We start from the raw sequence: 17,823 nt of genomic DNA, 5'->3' as shown, positions 1-17,823 counted from the left end.
CTTGTTATTCATGATGTACTTACAAGGATTAGAGGCCAAATTAGAAGGAAGTGGACTTGGTTTTAACCTCTCTTTAGTCAAACAAGAAAAACTCATTGATAAGGCACTACCATCATTAATATACGCAGATGATTTAGTGCTAATGGCCGACAACAAGGAAGATTTGCAGAGATTGATGGACATCTGCGGTAATGAGGAAGATAGGTTAGATTTTAGATTCAGTAAAAAAAAATCAACAGTCATGAATTTTAATGATAACGAAGGTAGTGAGCTTAGAATACAGGAGGTCACGCTAGAGATAACAGATAAATTCAAATATCTGGGCGTATGAATAAGCGATGGGGATGAGTATCTGAGGGAACACGAAATATACGTGACGACTAAAGGTAACAGGAATGCAGCAGTCATGAAGAATAGGGCACTGTGGAATTACAATAGGTATGGTGTTGTGAGAGGAATATGGAAAGGGTTCATGGTTCCTGGTCTGACGTTCAGCAATGCGGTCTTGTGCGTCAGGTCAGGAGTTCAAGCAAGATCAGAAATTAAGCAACGTGGAATAGATAGGCTTGCTTTCGGAGCTCACGAGAATACACCAAATCAGGGATTACAAGCAGATATGGGATGAACATCATTTGAGGGCAGGGAGGCTAGCAGCAAGATACAATTTGAGAAGCGATTGAGAGAAATAAGGGAGGAGCATTGGGCTAGGAAGGTTTTCAGCTACTTGTACATAAAGAATGTCGATACAAAGTGGAGGAAGCGAACCAGGAAATTGACTGGTAAATACTTAGAAAACAGCAGGTGGCCAAACCAAAAAGAACTATCGGAATTAAGAAGAAAGTGAAGGAAACGGAGACTGACATGTAGAGAATTGGCATGATTAAGAAGTCCGCACTAGAGATATATCGAACTTTTAAGCAGGAAATTGCCAAGGAAAGGATCTATGATAATACTCGGGGTAGTTCTCTACTGTTTGAGGCCAGGACGGGTGTATTGCGAACCAAGACATATCAGGCCAAATACGAAGGGGTAGACACAGTATGCAGTGCGTGTGGAGAGGAAGAAGAAACTGCCGAACAATTGATAATGTTTTGTAAAGGGCTTCACCCTATAGTTCAGGATGATGACGCAGAGTTTTTCAAAGCGCTGGGGTTTAGGGACAGGGAGGGCAAAAGAGACTTTAAGCGGGTAGACTTAACTAGAAGGAGGTTATCTGATTGGTGGCTAAACTCAAGGCATGAGTGAAAATAAACCCTTCATAGCAAAGTACCCGTCCAGCTTTACTATTTAAAGGGAAAAAAAAAGGATAAACCTAGTGATTAGTTTAAGTATTACGGCTAGATAGCGTTAGCCGCCGCCCGATCTAAAGGGTACAGCCACATCCACCATCCATCATCACGGTGGCGGGCGGTACCAGCTAATGGTTTTTCATCTGCGTCCCATCAGTCGAGAATTGTTGGAGTGCAATTGTGCATTACTGTTTCGAAGGCTATGCAAAGTGTTGCGTTGTTGCACCGTCCGCCACAGGTAGGGTGGCTAGAATGGGGAGGTGTGATGAGCACCGCGCTTTTTGCTTGTCGGAGAAGGCCCTTCGGCGCGCCGATGCCGCTAGGGGCGCTGATGGCAGCGGCGCGGGTAGGGAGCGGCGCACTTCGCAGAATTTTCCTCGGGTGCGCTGCTTTTTTTTTTTTTTCAGAGGCGGTAGCTGCTTTACAAGTACTTCGTCAATCGGTGATTGCGCTGGGTTACTCTGAATTGCCTGAAGGCATCAACGACCAAAAAAAAAAAAAAAGTAGATCCAGCGTCACTGCATTACGCTTGTCCGCAAAACTTAATGCTTCAGTTCAGCCTCTTGAAGAGTCCCAAGGGTGGCAACGTGGATCACTTAGTGGAAGAGTCACTCTGTCTGAAGAAAAATGCTGCATGAGATGGAATAAAATGAGGAAGACTACGAAAGAGTTCCATCAGATGCACTAGCGGTGTCTGTCGCCCGTGAATCGTGCACCGCTGAGCGGTGGATGGTCGCCCTGTATATTATGTGCCAAGCTACGATGTGAGAAATCTGGTACTTCGTAATAATCGTGATGAGTGCAAAAACGCCCGCCTTGTTTCGCAAAGTTGGTGGTTACACGTTATAAGTAACACCGTTGCTGGTGTAGCACGTTACTTCGGCAATTAGTATTTGATGCACTCATTATACATGTAGAAATGAAGCTGCTCCTTAAATTGTGCAAGTTGTAGTTGTCAGCGAGTCATTCCTGCAACACGGTAGCACTATTTATCAGTTATGTTTCCAAAATAAAATTTGCTTCTGCTGATAGTACAAGTCATGGAGCACTAAGTTTGCAGTACCTGGAAAAGCAAGGCCCCCGTTTCCATAAACAGTTGCAATTCTAGCGGGCCCTGTGTAGGTTAAAGGGCCAAAAATTATTTACACTGGAAATATTTTACACTGCAAATACCTGCGATTATGGTCCGCTAGCAGATGCAAGCTGCCAGAATTACTGTAATTTTTTTTTTAGGTCAGTGATCATATCTTTGCGGAGAGGGTTGACGGTAAAATAATATTTCGGCTTTCTGTAACAATGAGAAATGGATTTAACATGTGCCACGTTGTTATAAGCCATCACATGCAACTCTACGGTGCACATTAAGCCACTGTGTTCTTCGTCCAGCATCTTGTGCAAAATTTGCTAGATTAATTCACCTAAATTAGCTATAGTTATTTTGGTCAGAGACTTCATTTCTTTTCTTTCAATAGGTCGAGGAGCACGGGACTAAAAGCTCGAGGGATGGACAAAGTACCGATCCAGTCACAAGTTGGCAAAGCAGCAATACACGACAGACATTCATACATGTGGAATATAAAATAAACTTTAGAAGTATAAAATGGCACCAAGTACGAATACAAAAGTTATGAAACGAAGCTCCACAATTAGAGAGCGAGGGAATACATATGTATCATAACTTGGCATGAACATTAAAAGCAAACATCAATAAGTAGAGTGATCAAAATTCCAGGAGATCAACTATTCGGGAAAGTGAATTAGCTCGGCGAAGCATCTAATGTGACAATTTTGATTATTTAAAATTACATATATCTATAGAGCTATAGTTGGGAATTGATCGTAAGAAATAATTACACATAATATTATAATGAAGTGTCAGAAATCATCAGGATCAAAACTATACACTGATACACAGAGACATCACAGTAAAAGATACAATACAGTAAGGAGAATTATTTAAAAATGCGCATGACAGCCAATCGTAGCAACGTTTCTTGCAATATTTAAATAGATTCATAGGAAGTTCTCAATAGCAGAAGAAAGGACAAAGTGTCAATGTCTTCATGGTTTAAGGTGGTTAATAGGTTAGGTAGCCTGTAGGACAATGTTCATCCTAAATGCTTCTAGGAACAGGTAAAATCCACATTTAATTCTTCGTGCCTAGTGAGACAAACACTTGGGTTTATGTTTATCTTAGCAAGATAAATTATGATACTACAACCATGTTTAACGAATGCTTTATGACATGTCAATTATAAATACGAGGCACGGGCACATTGATTCAAACTTCTGATCTTGGAGTATAATTGATAAAGAACCCCAGGTGGTCAAAATTTCCGGAGCCCTCCACTACGGCGTCTCTTATAATCATATGGTGGTTTTAGGACGTTAAACTAAACATGTTGCTACATGCATGCAAATTGAGATTCTAGGGGGCGACGCGCATGTGTACCTGACGAGGAAGACGAAGAGTGGTCTCCGCTCGGTGTCTGGTCTACCGGTCGCGCCGCTGCTGCTGATGGTTTGAAATATATTTCATCCACAGCCTCGTCGATACGGCGTCTCCCTTCCGTAACAATATCAAGGCCTTTTCAAGAATGGTTTTCAGAGATGAGACTTTGAAGAGCTTAGGTGCCATGTACTGCCCTACACTTGCTCGATCAAAATGATTTTACCAAAAACGGGTCACCACCACACAGCGTGGGAGCATTTTTTGTGGAGAGCGGCGCGTGCTGTCTCGTTTGTCTCCTCCGCAATGTTACCCGCGCCGGTGCATGGAGCACCCCAAGCGACATCGGCGCGCTGTGGGGACCGGTTTTGGCAGCCGCTTTTCACACCTCCCCATTCTAGCCACCCTACCACAGGTGACGCTAGCGACCGAGAACATTTTCAAATTGAAGAAGAGAAAGGGTGTGGCAGCTGTTTTTTTTTCTCATGCGGCAGGCATCTGTCTAGAGGGGGCGTTGGTTATGACGGAATTGGATGTTTGCGCGCGCCGTCTATGCTGATGCTGAATACGGCTTCATAGGGGTTCTGTGGCTTCATTTTGTCGACTGCCAGAACCAACGCCTCCTATACTTTGAGATGCCTGGCACGTCGGCTGCTATCCTATTGTTCACCCGCGGCCACTGTGTTTTACCGGACTGCCGCGAGGCAGCGTCAGCTTCTGACACTACGCTTCGTCACAGAAAGTCACTACGTTAGTCGCTCTGTGGAGCTTCGCAGCGCTCATCTTTGTGAAAATTTTGTTCTTCAAGGTTTATAGGGCTTAGCAGAGTGAAAATAAAGTCAAGAACGAAAATAAAAAGTAAATCAAGTGGAACTACAATAGCACAATATTTATTCACTGCAACAAAAGGCCACCCTAAGCATTCTCTACCAAGATCTGGGGTGTGTTGCAGATAACGCAATATCACAGTACGGTAATAATACGAATAGATATTGCTTCAACATAAAAAAAGACATAACATCGATGTAAAGCAAGATAAACTGCAGGTTCATGCACATAATGGCCAGAAAATTGTAAACAAAAAGAGGGAACATGTACATATTTTATCACTGGAGTAAGTATTACAGCTATACAAAATAGCAGCAGCTTCGGCTGTGAAGAAAAAAAATGCAAAATATTGGTAGTCAAAGAAAGTGTAAAGCAGAAAATGACTTTGTTGTCACAGACAATGGTAAAAAACGAGGGGCATCATCGTGCATATGTAGCGAAACTAACAATTTAAAGCGAATAGGGTGGAAGACGAGTTCCCCAATCCATGACACTGCTATCACAGTTGATGTCTGCAGTCTAAAGAAATCACTTAACTGAAAAAAAAATCAAAGAACAGAACCAATATATGCCGTTTCAAAGCTTCAGTACTTTGCGTGACAGCGGCTTGTTGTGATACATCTTAGCCACTGCATTTCTGTCACTTATGTCTAATGCATGGTTTGAAAATAGGGGCTTCATAATTTTTTTGCATATTACGTAACCTCTCATTCTGTGCCTTTAAGGCCTTTTCTTTCTCACGCCACTTTTTGCTCTGCAAGAAAGCCGCTGACGAACTTCGCTGCGTGCCAAATGACCTGCGTGACGTCTGCGTGCCAAATGACCTCATGGCGTATGCGGCCTGGCTGGCATGTAGCAGTCTATCTGCGCTATTTGGATCAGGCCTCTCATCGGAATTTTCGCTGGCACGGGACGTGCAGCATTGTTGCATGAAGTCTTGGGAGGCGACGCTGCTGTTGTCACACACGGGCACGTCCACGCAATCAATGGACAACATTGAGTCCGACACATTCTGCTGCGTTGAACGAACACGAGTGAGGTTTTCAGACGCGCCATTGGAAGCTGATTTCGTCGGGGAACATTCGCGTTTCCTTTTTGCAATGGTTCTCTCACCTCGCGGCTTCGACGGTGCTGGCCTGAGGTAAGAAGGGTATTGTGGGAAAACACTGGGCACAGTACCTGGCTTCAGCATGCGTCTCTTGGTGTCTTCGCGAAAGTCCGCATCGAGAAAATGAAGGCTGCAGACAGCTGAGGAGTTGGATGTGGAATTCGGCTGCCAGTCCTTTCTTGATATAACTTTCAGCTATTGTTCCCGGAGTGTTACATCTGCAGGTATCTCGTGGAACGAAACGCCAGGCTGCTTCTTGCGCTGGCTCGAGGTGCAAAAAGGCACGCAGCAGTACCGCATGGCTGGGCTTCAGCTCGGTTATTAGATCGAGCTCCGAAGAGGCAATACGCGCGATAAAAAGTAGCTCGTGGCACCCTGAGAAAAAAAAATGACCAACAGCATTAGCGCTCACTCCGAACGGGCTACTGCAAAGACTGCGCGGGCGCTCGCCTGCCGGCAAGGCGCACGATAGTGTCAGAACACAGCGCCGCGGCGCGGCGGTGGTGTGCGTAATTAAGAGAGGATCGCGCGGAGAGGGTCGCGCCGACACGCCAGGCATCTCGAAGTACAGGAGGCGTTGCCAGAACACAGAACACCTACCAGTCTTGATCGAACACGCGCGTTTGCACGCGTTTTTCTTGCACTCGTTCGGCGTGAGTGCAGCATTTGAAGTGTTGTTTTTATTATTATGTCAGGTGCTTTAATGTAACTAATACTGTCTCCAATATATTTACACAGGACTATTCGTGCGCCCTGGAACATTGTAGGCTGCTTCAATTAGTTCTCAGCGAGGGTGTCTTCATTGCACATCTGAAAAGGTGCGTACTTTTTTTGTGCTCATTGTTTAGAAATGAGGTGCGCGGCTTCTAATGTTTTATGCTCATTCTTTAGAAATGATGTGCGCGGCTTCTAATGTTTTACGCTCATGTTTCGCGGCTGCATTCGTTTTTGTTTTTTAACAGGAATTACGTGTTATACACAGCTTGTCGCATAGTCTAGTAAGTTGTCTTAGTAGCGCTCGCTTTCCATTTTTATAATCTAACAATGCTGTTCACAGGTGATTCACGAGTATGCACCATGCGAAGTACACCGTGCATTGTTAAAGTCGATAGTGCAATGTAACGGGGTCAGTTGGAAGTTTTCACGCAGCATAATAATTTGCGACCGTGCTCCTGTGATAGCGTCGCGCTGTAAGCGTCTCCCGCGATTTCCATGTGCTCTCCGTAATAAATGCGCCGTTTCCTGTTGAATCCCTCACGGGCGCTGCGCATCCGTTAACACGCTGTGTGTCAGAAAAGTTCCGAGATAGCGCTCATGCACGTTGAAGGAATTATGCCCGTGCCGACGTGTTTTGACGCGACTCCCTACCGTACTTCACGCTGGCTTTGTGCCTGAAGACGCCTCCACATTCCTACAGAGTTCAGTAAACAGTAGTATTCATCCGGCTGCACGCTGCCTTGTTAGATTTCATTTACCGGAGCGCGCCCACTTGCCGATTCCACATGTGGTGTTGCACTGCATTTGTTAGGCCTAAGTGTCCGCTCGGCCGCTGCAGCTTCGACGTTGTAGTAGCTATGCGTAGTTTCACTGACCCATCAATTTTCAAGCGTGCTTCGGTAGCCTCCTTGCAGGATGCAGAGTACGCTGTTTTATTTTTGCAGATGCGAAGTTATTTGCGCTCTCCCGTTAGTCGGCAAAAAACGAGCATGGTGACCACATTGGGTCACCATTTTGTTCGCACTAGGTGGTTTTTCCGCTATGTTATTAAAGTTGAGCCGTGTCATCTCCCTTGAGCGCTTGAAGCGACGTTGTATTGCGATATGCAACATGTTTCAGCCATTTGTTATGCACGTTTGCGCTTCCATTGTTTGTTTTCGTCGTTCACGCAGTTGTTGCAGCGGTGCTGATCTGTTGCCGCGGGTGAAAAAACGCGCGCTTTGTTTGTTATGCTTCGTCAAGCTGCTCGCGTTTCGCACGTGTGGCGGCGTTGCGAAAAGCTTTTGTTTCGTTCGCGTTATGCGAATCAATTTGGTTGGGCGCGGCGCTGAAGAGAGTGGTATTTTGCGACGTATTATGTAACTATTAAATGAGGACGAGCACCTGCTTTTGATAGTCGACGGTGCGTTTGTGCCATCTCGAGGTTTTTGATGAGACGCTGCGTCAAATCTCGTACTCCCCTATGTGGCTTACTTGCGCACTATGATAGCTTAGAAGTATACCCTGCAATCACTGTTTGATCTTTCATTGTTGCCAGAAGGCATTGACAAATTTGTGCTATTTTTCAAGCTCTTACATTTGAGTATGTCTATTTAGGACAGGTAGTAACTGCGAAGCCGAACCGTGAGAGTGAAGTAACCAAAATAAGGACGTGGTGGATTGCATTCTGCAAGCATTCTCGAATAATGAATGGTAATCTAGCACTAGCCCTCAAAAGGAAGGTATATAACAGCTGCATCTTGCCGGTACTACGTACAGTGCAGAAACCTGGAGGCTTTCAAAGAGAGTTCAGCTTAAATTGAGGACGAGACAGCGAGTGATGGAAAGGAAAATGATAAAAGTAACCAACCTTAAGAGACAAGAAAAGAGCAGAGTGAGCCAGGGAACGAACCGGGGTTAAGAATGTCATAGTTGAAATCAAGAAAAAATGGACATGGGCTGGGCACGTAGCATGTAGGCAGGATAACCGCTGGTTATGAAGGGTAACTGACCGGATTCCCAGGGAAGACAAACGCACAAGCGTGAGACAGAAAGTTAAGTGGGCTAATAAGATTAAAAAGTTTGCAGGTGTAAAGTGGAAGCAGTAAGCACAAGACCGGTTTGATTGGTGGATCATGAGAGAGGTTTTTGCCCTGCAGTGGGTGCAGTCAGACTGACGATGATGACATTTCTAATTGCTAGATGGAAGCATGATTTGTTCAGCGTTAGGGAAATATTCTTGCTAAACGCAGTTTCTGAGTTGAATCTCTTCTGTTTTCAAACTTGCCAAGCTTTTGCTTGAGTAAACGAAAAGTGATGCACTGTTCAATTGGTGGTGGTGAAAGTGCCTTGTTGCTGGGAGAATGAGCCTTGCACAATAGCCACATAATGTGGCTACAAAAAAAGAAGTGCTGGGGCCACTTTGCATGGTTTTGCATTTCACTCCCCCATCTACTGCTGCTGCCATTAAAGGGGTCGTGAAACGGTAGATTTAAGACGACAATGCGGCACCATCGCCAGCCACATACGGTAACTATATCATCAGCCCGGTTGGACCTGCATAGAGGCTTTGCCTATCGAGGAACGCGGGACTCTACGGCATATTGAGCGGAGTGCAAGAGGTGCTCATTGGCATCTGCTATGCGCGATATGCGTCCCGCAAGAACGCTGCTTAGTATGACGTTAGAGTTGAAGTTAGCGCCGATTGTGTATGCAAAAGACGCTGATGGGTGTCCCAATTGCACTTGCAACTACCAAAGATTTCCGCGTTCCTCGATAGGCAAAGCATTACTTATGATGACGTCACCTAGCTAAAGCGTGTGGACGCCGGTGGTTTCGTATTGTCGCTTCAGAGCGAGCGTTTCACGACCCCTCTAAGGAGGACTATCTTCAGATTTGAAGGAATACTGATGCAATCACACTTTGAGTAGTCTACATGACTAATGTTACAAAATGTCAAGAAGGCATTCCACGTTATTTATTATTATTTTCAATCACTTAGTGCCACTCAAAACTTGCAACACATTATTCAAAGCACAGTGCCTTGAAAAGCATGGGCACAGTGTGTAAGCAGTTGTTTAAAACAGGTGAAACTGTCTAGCGGCTATAAGCAAAGCAGGCAAATGCAACTGCAAGCACCTATTGTGCAGATAGCACCATCTGGTGTGACCGCCATCTTTCATTGGGAATTTCTGCAGCCCTCCGCTCTCGCCCGTTACACTTCCCCCTCTATTCACCATAACTCGAACATTATGGCGTGACTGGCAAAAAAGATGCCTCCTCTGATTAAGTGGCATAGTAAATGAATTTGAACGACACACGGTAAAAGACGCCATGGATATTTCGCCACAAGCTCTGCATGTGTTAGTCGCCGTTTGATAGCCAATCAGGAGGTGCGAGCACCCTGTTTCAGACCGGCCGTTGCTGGTAGTGAAACTGTTTCCAGGTGTTAGCACAATAGGAACACTTGGATTGCTGATGTCATTACTTCTACCACATTGTCGCTCAGGATGGTATGGGTCACACTAAACACGTCACTGTAACATCGATGTCGCAAGGTGCTATTGAGGTTTTGCACAATGTTTTTTCTTGAAATAAAAACATTGTGATGATGGGTGCCACTCTGATTTGGTAAAAAAATAGCTATGCATTGCAAGCAATTGAATGATGAACACATTCTGAGCTTGAAGTTTTCTGTCTGTGTCTATTCTGTCTGCGTCTCTTCAAAGGCCAACTGCAAAGAAATTGTGCACATGCCAAAAAGTTGATTTATAGGCAGTCTAGCTGGAGACAGTGCTGCCTGCCGAATTTTACTTTTGAAATGCAAGTAGTTACCTAAGAAAAACACTCAACAACGCAATTTTTGATACCGAAAGTACAAAAAACGCCATTACATTTTATTGGTACTAAGGTATACAGCAGCTTAACAGACTGGCCAATTCAGGAGAATCATCTGCTCTGCATTCCAAAGTACGCGCGCCGTGACCACACCCCAGTTTTTTCTTTAAATAGTAACAAAATGTGAACATGCACTGTGAAGGATATAATATTGCAAAAGCTCATTGACGCGCATACCTAAACGACTGTCCGCTTTGCGCCTACTGTCTGGTTAAAGTGAGTGCACTTTAGTCTGGTCCTGCTGTGTTAGTGAAGTCGCTGGTTCACAATGAATGATGCCGCTCGATTACACTTCGAATATTCTCGTTTGTTGATAGACTACGGACGATCACATAATGTTGTTTTTGATACCGATGCTCAGTTTGACACACTCCCATGTCTACCAAAAGTGACCCTGCATTTTTGTTTGGACTTGTCTAACTGCACACAAAAAAATTTACATTAAACCTATTCTAGCACATTCCGTTTTCTTATAATACATATGTGGCTTGAATTGCTTAGAACTGAGCACGACAACATTTATGTCGAACTTCGCTCCTTTGACTACTAACTGAAAGCGAGCTGATCAGCCTTTCGGGATTTGATTACGCGATCATACATGGTGCAGCTAGTGTAGCACCACGCTTTTCGATGCATTCCAATTCTTTCACCTCACTCCGATAACCTGTAGCTTTTGAGGCTTCGTGTTTTCCGAAAAAGCGTGAAAGCTGGTCCCCATTTGCAACATGTAATACAGCTGCCTACGGCCTTGCTTTTCGTACCACAAGAGAGTTAAATCCTCTGGATTATCTGCATGTAGATATATGCGCATCGTTCAGAAAAGGAAAGGATGCGGCTACAGGGAGGTCTGCTCACGAGCGGTCGTGATCTGTAATGGATGTCATTTCTGTTGGTGCCAGATTTGTCCTGCCACACCGCTAGAGCTCCGCGTTGTCTGCTAGCTGACAATTAGAGCACTCATTATGAAAGAAATATGTGAATGCAGGCTTTCTCACTCTCATCATTATTTCCCTAACATATACTGCGCATTCTGAACCCATTCTGCCCAGGTAAAGTTTCTTTGCAGTTGGCCTTTAAGAGTTAGGCATGTGGGGTCTCGTTGGCGAGAAAGCCAAGCTTTTGGAGTAAATAGACACGGTACACACGGTCGGGACAAACCAAACAATACACTTGTTTAACTACTATTTAACGACGTTATTGTCAGCCGAATTATTATACATCAATCATGATCAACATGCTAAGACATCTTTACGCAATATTACGCAACACTCAAACACCATAACAAACAAGGCAGTGTCCCTAACGCCTGACTCACCACGTGGGCCCACTGCTGGAGGCAACAATCTGCGCCACCGCCCCACGCCAACAGAGACCAGCTTATTTCTTGCACGCCGCCACCCCGGCTTGTGGTCAGATGTCACCGCTGGCACTGCCGATCTAACAACCACGATGATGGTGATAGTGGCGGTGATAACAAACGCTCGCGAGCACGCCACCTACCGGCCGGTAGTTATAAACCCGAAATGCAGCCTATGTGCGAGACACGTGCGTCATGTGGTGCAAACAACATTACAGGGCACATCTCCCCAAGTTTAATTCAAACCATATCCCGAAAAGAAATACGCTACACAAGCTCTAACAAAAAAAATGACGACACCCATCTTTACATAATGTCAGTGTACCACGACACTGCTGCCGGTCGACACTGCTGCACTGTCCGGCTCGACGACTTCACAGTACCGGTCCGGCAACAGCAACGTTGCCGTCGGCGCCATGAACCGCCACTCGCGCCGACACGTCTTCTGGTTGCGAACAGCATTCACGAGGGCGCCGGACTGCAGGCAGTTGTGCAGGTTCCAGGCATGTCCATCGCCCGACCTCACAACCGCATTCCTGGCCAGCGGCACTGACGATGTGCAGAAGACAGCCAGCCGTGGGTTATATCACTCCTGCTGCGTGCATTCAAAACACTCGAAAGAGCAATGCATTAGGGCAAAGAGAAAGCTTCAAGCTCCTTGCTCACGTGGTACTATGGTCAGTACTGCTAGGTAATACATCGGTGGCGGCCGAGACGCCCATAAAAATAAAACAAAAATCACTTTTCCTAACTCGTGCATCACAAGATAAAAAAAAAAAAAAATGAGGGAAGCAGAGTGCAACACCTCAACGCCACAATCCACCTAGTTGTGCCACATGCGACAGGCGGCTGCGCAGAGCCTTAGGTCTAATAAGTCTCTTGACAACAACCGGCATTCACCCAGCCTAGGCACAGAAGAGGCAGCCGCAAGGAGACATCCACTTTGTAAGGTGTCCCTATCGGTCGCTGCACACAGCAGCTTATTGAGCGATCGGCGTCGTACTGCAATACCAGACAGCAACGACGCCCGGCTCCTTGAGACCAAAGAGATGGAAGAAGCTAGTTACAGAAAATCGGACCATCCAAGAGGTTTCCATACTCACAGGCTTCTGGTTTGGGCTACGATCCACGTGCTTTAAGCTTTGCTCACCCCAAGTTGCAGACCGCATGGTTCTCTGGTGCATTGCAACGTTCTTGCAAACAAACAACAACAACAACAAAAAAAAAACCCACTTGCGAGCAGCAAAAAAAAAAAAAAAAGAAATGAACGTGCCGACAAGTTCGAACACTCACAGCAATTGATCTCCTCGCTCTCAACAAAGCACACTGCCGACGCTAGCAAAGAAGTCCCCCTTGGCCTACTCTACCCCTGCTCTAACAAAAAGCTTGCACCGAACCGCGAAAACTGTCGTCCGATGCCCCAACAGCTCCACGTTGGGCAGCCAGTGTAGGGTCTCGAAATGGCGAGCACCACCACGCTCTTGGAGTGAACGGACGCAGTAGACACGATCGGGACAAGCCAAACATTACGCACATTTATTTAACTACTTTTTAACGACGGTATCGTCAGCCAAATTATTACACATCAGTTGGGATCTACACGCTAAATCCTTGCACAGTATTATGCAACACTCAAACAACATAAGGCGGTGTTGCTAACGCCTGACTCACTACGTGGGCCCACCACAGATTGCCCGCAGTGCCGTCCATTGCAGACCCATCATTGGAGGCAACCGTCCGCGCCAACGTCCCACGCCAGCAAAGACCAGCTTATTTCTTGTGTGCCATCACCCAGGCTTGCCGCCAGGTGTCACCGCCGGCGCTGCCGATCTAACAACTATGATGACGACGATGATAGTGGTAGTGATAACAAACGCTTACAAGCACAACGCTACCTACTGCCCGGTAGTTGTAAAGCCAAAGTGTGTCCTATGCGCGAGACATGTGTGCCATGCGGCACAAACTACTTTACAGGAGGTAATGGCATTACCCGCATGCTCACTCTCACACACACTATTGCCTTCCCAGTCGCTAGCCTGCCTTTGCTTCTTGGTAGGGACCTAAGCTGTGCCACAAGGAAAGCCAAAGTACAAATATCCTCAGGCTTTCATCTTTATTTTCATGAACCTTAAATTTATGGTCAATACTGCTTTTTTGCTTAAAGTCAAAGGTGACACAGACACCAGAATTTCCACAAAGCGCGCTCTTTAACACTGGTGCATTAAAATATACAGCTTGCAACTGCTGTGGTGAAGTTTGAGGTCGCAGCTGTCGGTGTGCATTGGGAATTCTTAACAACGAAAACATTTGTACAATAAACTTTTGCGGAACAGTAACATCTTTCTATTTTAATTTCTATGTTTTTGTGATTTTTTTTTCCGATTCTGTATCCTTTTGAGCAGGGTTGTGATCACTGTTCACCTGGTTTCTTAGCATGGAGTAGTTTAATATGCATGCATAAGAGCCTGAGTTAGAATTGTTTGTTTGGTTATGTATTTAGTGCCAGCCAGCTAGCCTGCTCTCTGCATGTGGCATTGCAATTTCCATACTCTTACACATTTCGTTGTTATTGTGGCATATTGTGCTGGCCATTTGTAGACATGGCGGATCAACCTCCCACGGGACGAGCAAGAGGCCGATCGCGTGGCAAGTCTCGCGGCCCCACAGGCCCGCCGCAACAGGAATCTGCAATGCGGAGGCCTGGCTTTGAAGGTGCTGGGCCGTCTCAGGTGGGCATTGCCTTGTTTGTTGTGTACTCCCAACTTTGTTGTTATTCAATCGCCTTAGCATGTGCAGTGTCACTGGCTTAGTCAGTGTATCAGTGTGGCGTTATGCTGCAGCTTGTTCTTAAACACAGAAGTGTAAAGCTCTGAAGAAACAGGTGCTTGCAGGCTGTTGAAATATGCCTTTCAGCAGCAATATAGTTTGTTTGAAGTAATGTCGGGAGTGGCAGCTAATTCATCCGCAATATACATGCTCGGCAGTGTTCCCCAAAAGTAGTTACCAGCCATCCGGCCTATGATGTCAGTCTGTTGCGTGCAGACATCTGAACATGTTTGTGCACATTCACTTTTCAGGAGGGCATTCCGCAGATTTACACTATGAACAGTTGTTTATATGGGGGTATAGGTGTTTGAAATTTTCATTGTGAATGATTGAGATTTTTGAATGTCAAGTGGTAACTGCCCTTATCAGTTTTTCTGTATTAGGACCGTGTTTTTTTAGGCACTAGTTCTTAAATGAACGTAGGGCAGATCGTTTGGGTACTATTTGCAATGTGTTAAAGGGGCCCTGCAACACTTTTTGAGCATGGTCAGAAAACGCTGCCAATCGGTTGTAGAGGCTCTCAAAAACATCAGAACTAAATATTTTAGTGCATCACGCGGCCTGGAACTTAATATAAATTATCAATGTCGGCTAAAAATTGCTTTCCCTTCTCTTGACAAATGACGGATGATGCTCAAAAATCACTCAAACATGGCACGCTTGGTCGTTACAGAGATTGCGGCGGGAGGCCGCGACTTGTGCATGTGGGCACGCTATCACGCTGAAAAAGCCGCGTATTCAAAGAAAGAGAAAAAAGTGCTCAAGGTCACGAGGTGCGCATGACGCAACTTTTTTGCTCCTGCCATCCCTCCCTGCTTAGCTTCCAGGGCTTTCGTGGGGACAGGAGAAAAGAGAATACAATTGCAGCATGCGACAAATTTTTGTAGCTCACTCGCACTGGACAAGTTCTTGAAATTTTTGCAGCGTTGAATTTGTGAGGCAATAAGCCCTTCCAGTAAACTCATTTCATTGTTACCTGAAAAGTGTTTCAGGGCCCTTTTAAAGGTGACTTAGCATTTATATGCTATGGAGTCGAGAAACCCTTGTGTTTTTCTTGTATGTATGATTTATGGCGTAGTGGATACCATATACAGTAATACCTCGTTAACTCGAAACTTTCATATCTAGAAAAATTGGCTAAGTCAAAATTTTCCACGGCACCGAACGTTTTTTTATACGACCTATTTATGTTTTTCCTTTATCCCGGAAGTATATTTAAGTCGGATTGTGGATAATTTAAAATCTGGACAGGGAGTGGAACGAAAGTTCTGCCGCTGGACCGTATGACGAGATTCGTGCGATGCTGCCACGCCTGAAGTCCAGTCTTTTCTTTTTTTTTTTTCATATTTAGCAGCACCTGCCACTTCGTCAATCATTTCCGCAAACACGAAGTGCACGAAGTCTCAGCCCAGCTTCTTATAAACTTTGTCAAGCAACCCTGCGGCACGTCATGTGGCACATGCGCTGAGCAGGGGGTCCTCTGCCCACGCTTGGCATCGTTTGTCTCGTTCGCTTTGTGCAGTGCACATGATTTCCTCTGAGGTGTGATTTGGGTTCATCTGCGCAAAGAACACTATATGGATTTTTCGCTGACTGTGAGTGCAGTGCTTGTGATCTTCCCCGAGGTGTGATTTCCGTTCATCTGCGCAAACTGAGCGGTACGAATTTTTCGCTGACTGTGAGGAGCGGCAGCTTAGCGTGAGTGCGGCAGGCATGGCGTCAGAGCATTGCAAGTTGGTAACGCTAAAAAGAAAGGTTGCCATAATTAAGGCTTTTGACACTTTTGATGGTGCTGGATGAATTTCAGCAGAGCTTCTCCAGCCAGTGCCCCGCCGCAGTGGTCTAGTGGCTAAGGTACTCGGCTGCTGACCCGCAGGTTGCGGGTTCGAATCCCGGCTGCGGCGGCTGCATTTCCGGTGGAGGCGAAATGTTGTAGGCCGTGTGCTCAAATTTGGGTGCACGTTAAAGAACCCCAGGTGGTTGAAATTTCCGGAGCCCTCCACTATGGCGTCTCTCATAATCAAATGGTGGTTTTGGGACGTTAAACCCCACATATCAATCAATCTCCAGCCAGTGGAAGCGGTTTCGGAGGTTTTCGTCCCAGACGTTGAACTGGCGTTGATGGTATGGCTTCAAAATAAGGTCAGGTGCACTGGCGGGTAAGATTGTCTGATGCAATGTGTCGAGCAGCTGGAGGACGCCTTCCTAGGCCCGAGTACGATTGAAAGGAGACGAGGATTAGGCAGATTTTCTCTGCTAAATAAAATGGCAGTGTGGCAAAGCCCAGCGGGTTAGTCTCTTGTATGTTATTTTTCTTCTCTTTTTAAACCTGCATAAGAAGAAAGAATAGAAACTACTGATTAGTAGTGATTTTTCTGAAAAGCACTCATTTTCCCGGTGGTTAGTGCAACTTTACTTGTCTTGAAATTTTCCCTGGTTTTTACGACTTCGAGTCAACGGGGATTACTGTAAGTGTGCTTGTAGTGGTTGCCCCAAAAGTGCTTAATCAAGGCTCTGGAAAGACCGCTGTTCTAGGTTTTGCTTTGACGTTCCACACAGGCATGGCAGTGTTTTTAGTAAAGCTGGCTAAATATTAGGGCTGTGGGAAGTATATACGTAAATAGGGTGTTTCAAAGATCGTGTCCAAGTGCAGTTTGTGTGTGCTGTTATGTGGAAAATGGAGACTGTCCCCTTAATATATATGAACATGCACAATAGACGAGCTCCATCAAGTGAAACTAGGACCTCTTTACCATTCCAAGCACTACATTGCAGCGTACGGGTTGGGCGCCAGTGTAGTGTACATGTATCCCGCAGGAATACGGCCACTAGCATGGGTTCACCATTCCAAGCACTACATTGCAGCGTACGCGTTGGGTGCCAGTGTAGTGTACATGTATCCCGCATGAATACGGCCACTAGCGAGGGTTCGGCCTTGGCGAGCCACAGGGCGGCGTTCACCGTCGTTGGGTGACTAACCCTGCACACATGCGTTTGGACAGCCAAGGCCCCTACGGTGCATGGCAAGTACACAGTACTGCTCTCAAACAAGACGCAACATTTCATTGCCTGCGGCAACACCAATAACGCAGTACTGTGCCCGCTGCAAAAGGCTGGGGAAAGCAAAAAAGACTCATTCATGCCACGGGCGAAAGTACACCACAAAGGTGCCGCGAGCACGTCTCAGTGTGCAAAAAGGGCCACGGCAACACGTCGCTGAAGCAAGCGGTCCCTCACGGCTATGCTGCGTGCTCTCACAATCGCTCGAGCGAGGGCAAACTCTGCTCGCGTTGGCATCGAGAGGCACACTTCAACGTAGTATGACCATGTGCGAATGCACCGCACTGCTCTTCAGCTTAGCATTCAGAAGGGG

The 17,823-nt window shown here is 45.9% G+C and overlaps 1 protein-coding gene across 1 annotated transcript in view; it reads left to right on the top strand.

The window, feature by feature from the left end:
• The first annotated feature begins 6,247 nt into the window (after positions 1–6,247).
• Positions 6,248–17,823, top strand: part of LOC119176062 (piwi-like protein 1) — a 65,084-nt gene continuing 53,508 nt past the window's right edge. Inside the window, exons 1-3 of the mRNA XM_075889317.1 lie at positions 6,248–6,327; positions 6,413–6,492; positions 14,223–14,353. Coding sequence (XP_075745432.1) covers positions 14,225–14,353 — 129 coding nt within the window. The 5' untranslated portion in view covers positions 6,248–6,327; positions 6,413–6,492; positions 14,223–14,224. The remainder of the gene's footprint in view (positions 6,328–6,412; positions 6,493–14,222; positions 14,354–17,823) is intronic.

Source organism: Rhipicephalus microplus, chromosome 3 (assembly GCF_043290135.1).
Source record: "Rhipicephalus microplus isolate Deutch F79 chromosome 3, USDA_Rmic, whole genome shotgun sequence".
NCBI lineage: Eukaryota > Metazoa > Arthropoda > Arachnida > Ixodida > Ixodidae > Rhipicephalus > Rhipicephalus microplus.
This window is presented reverse-complemented; position numbering and strand designations above follow the sequence as displayed.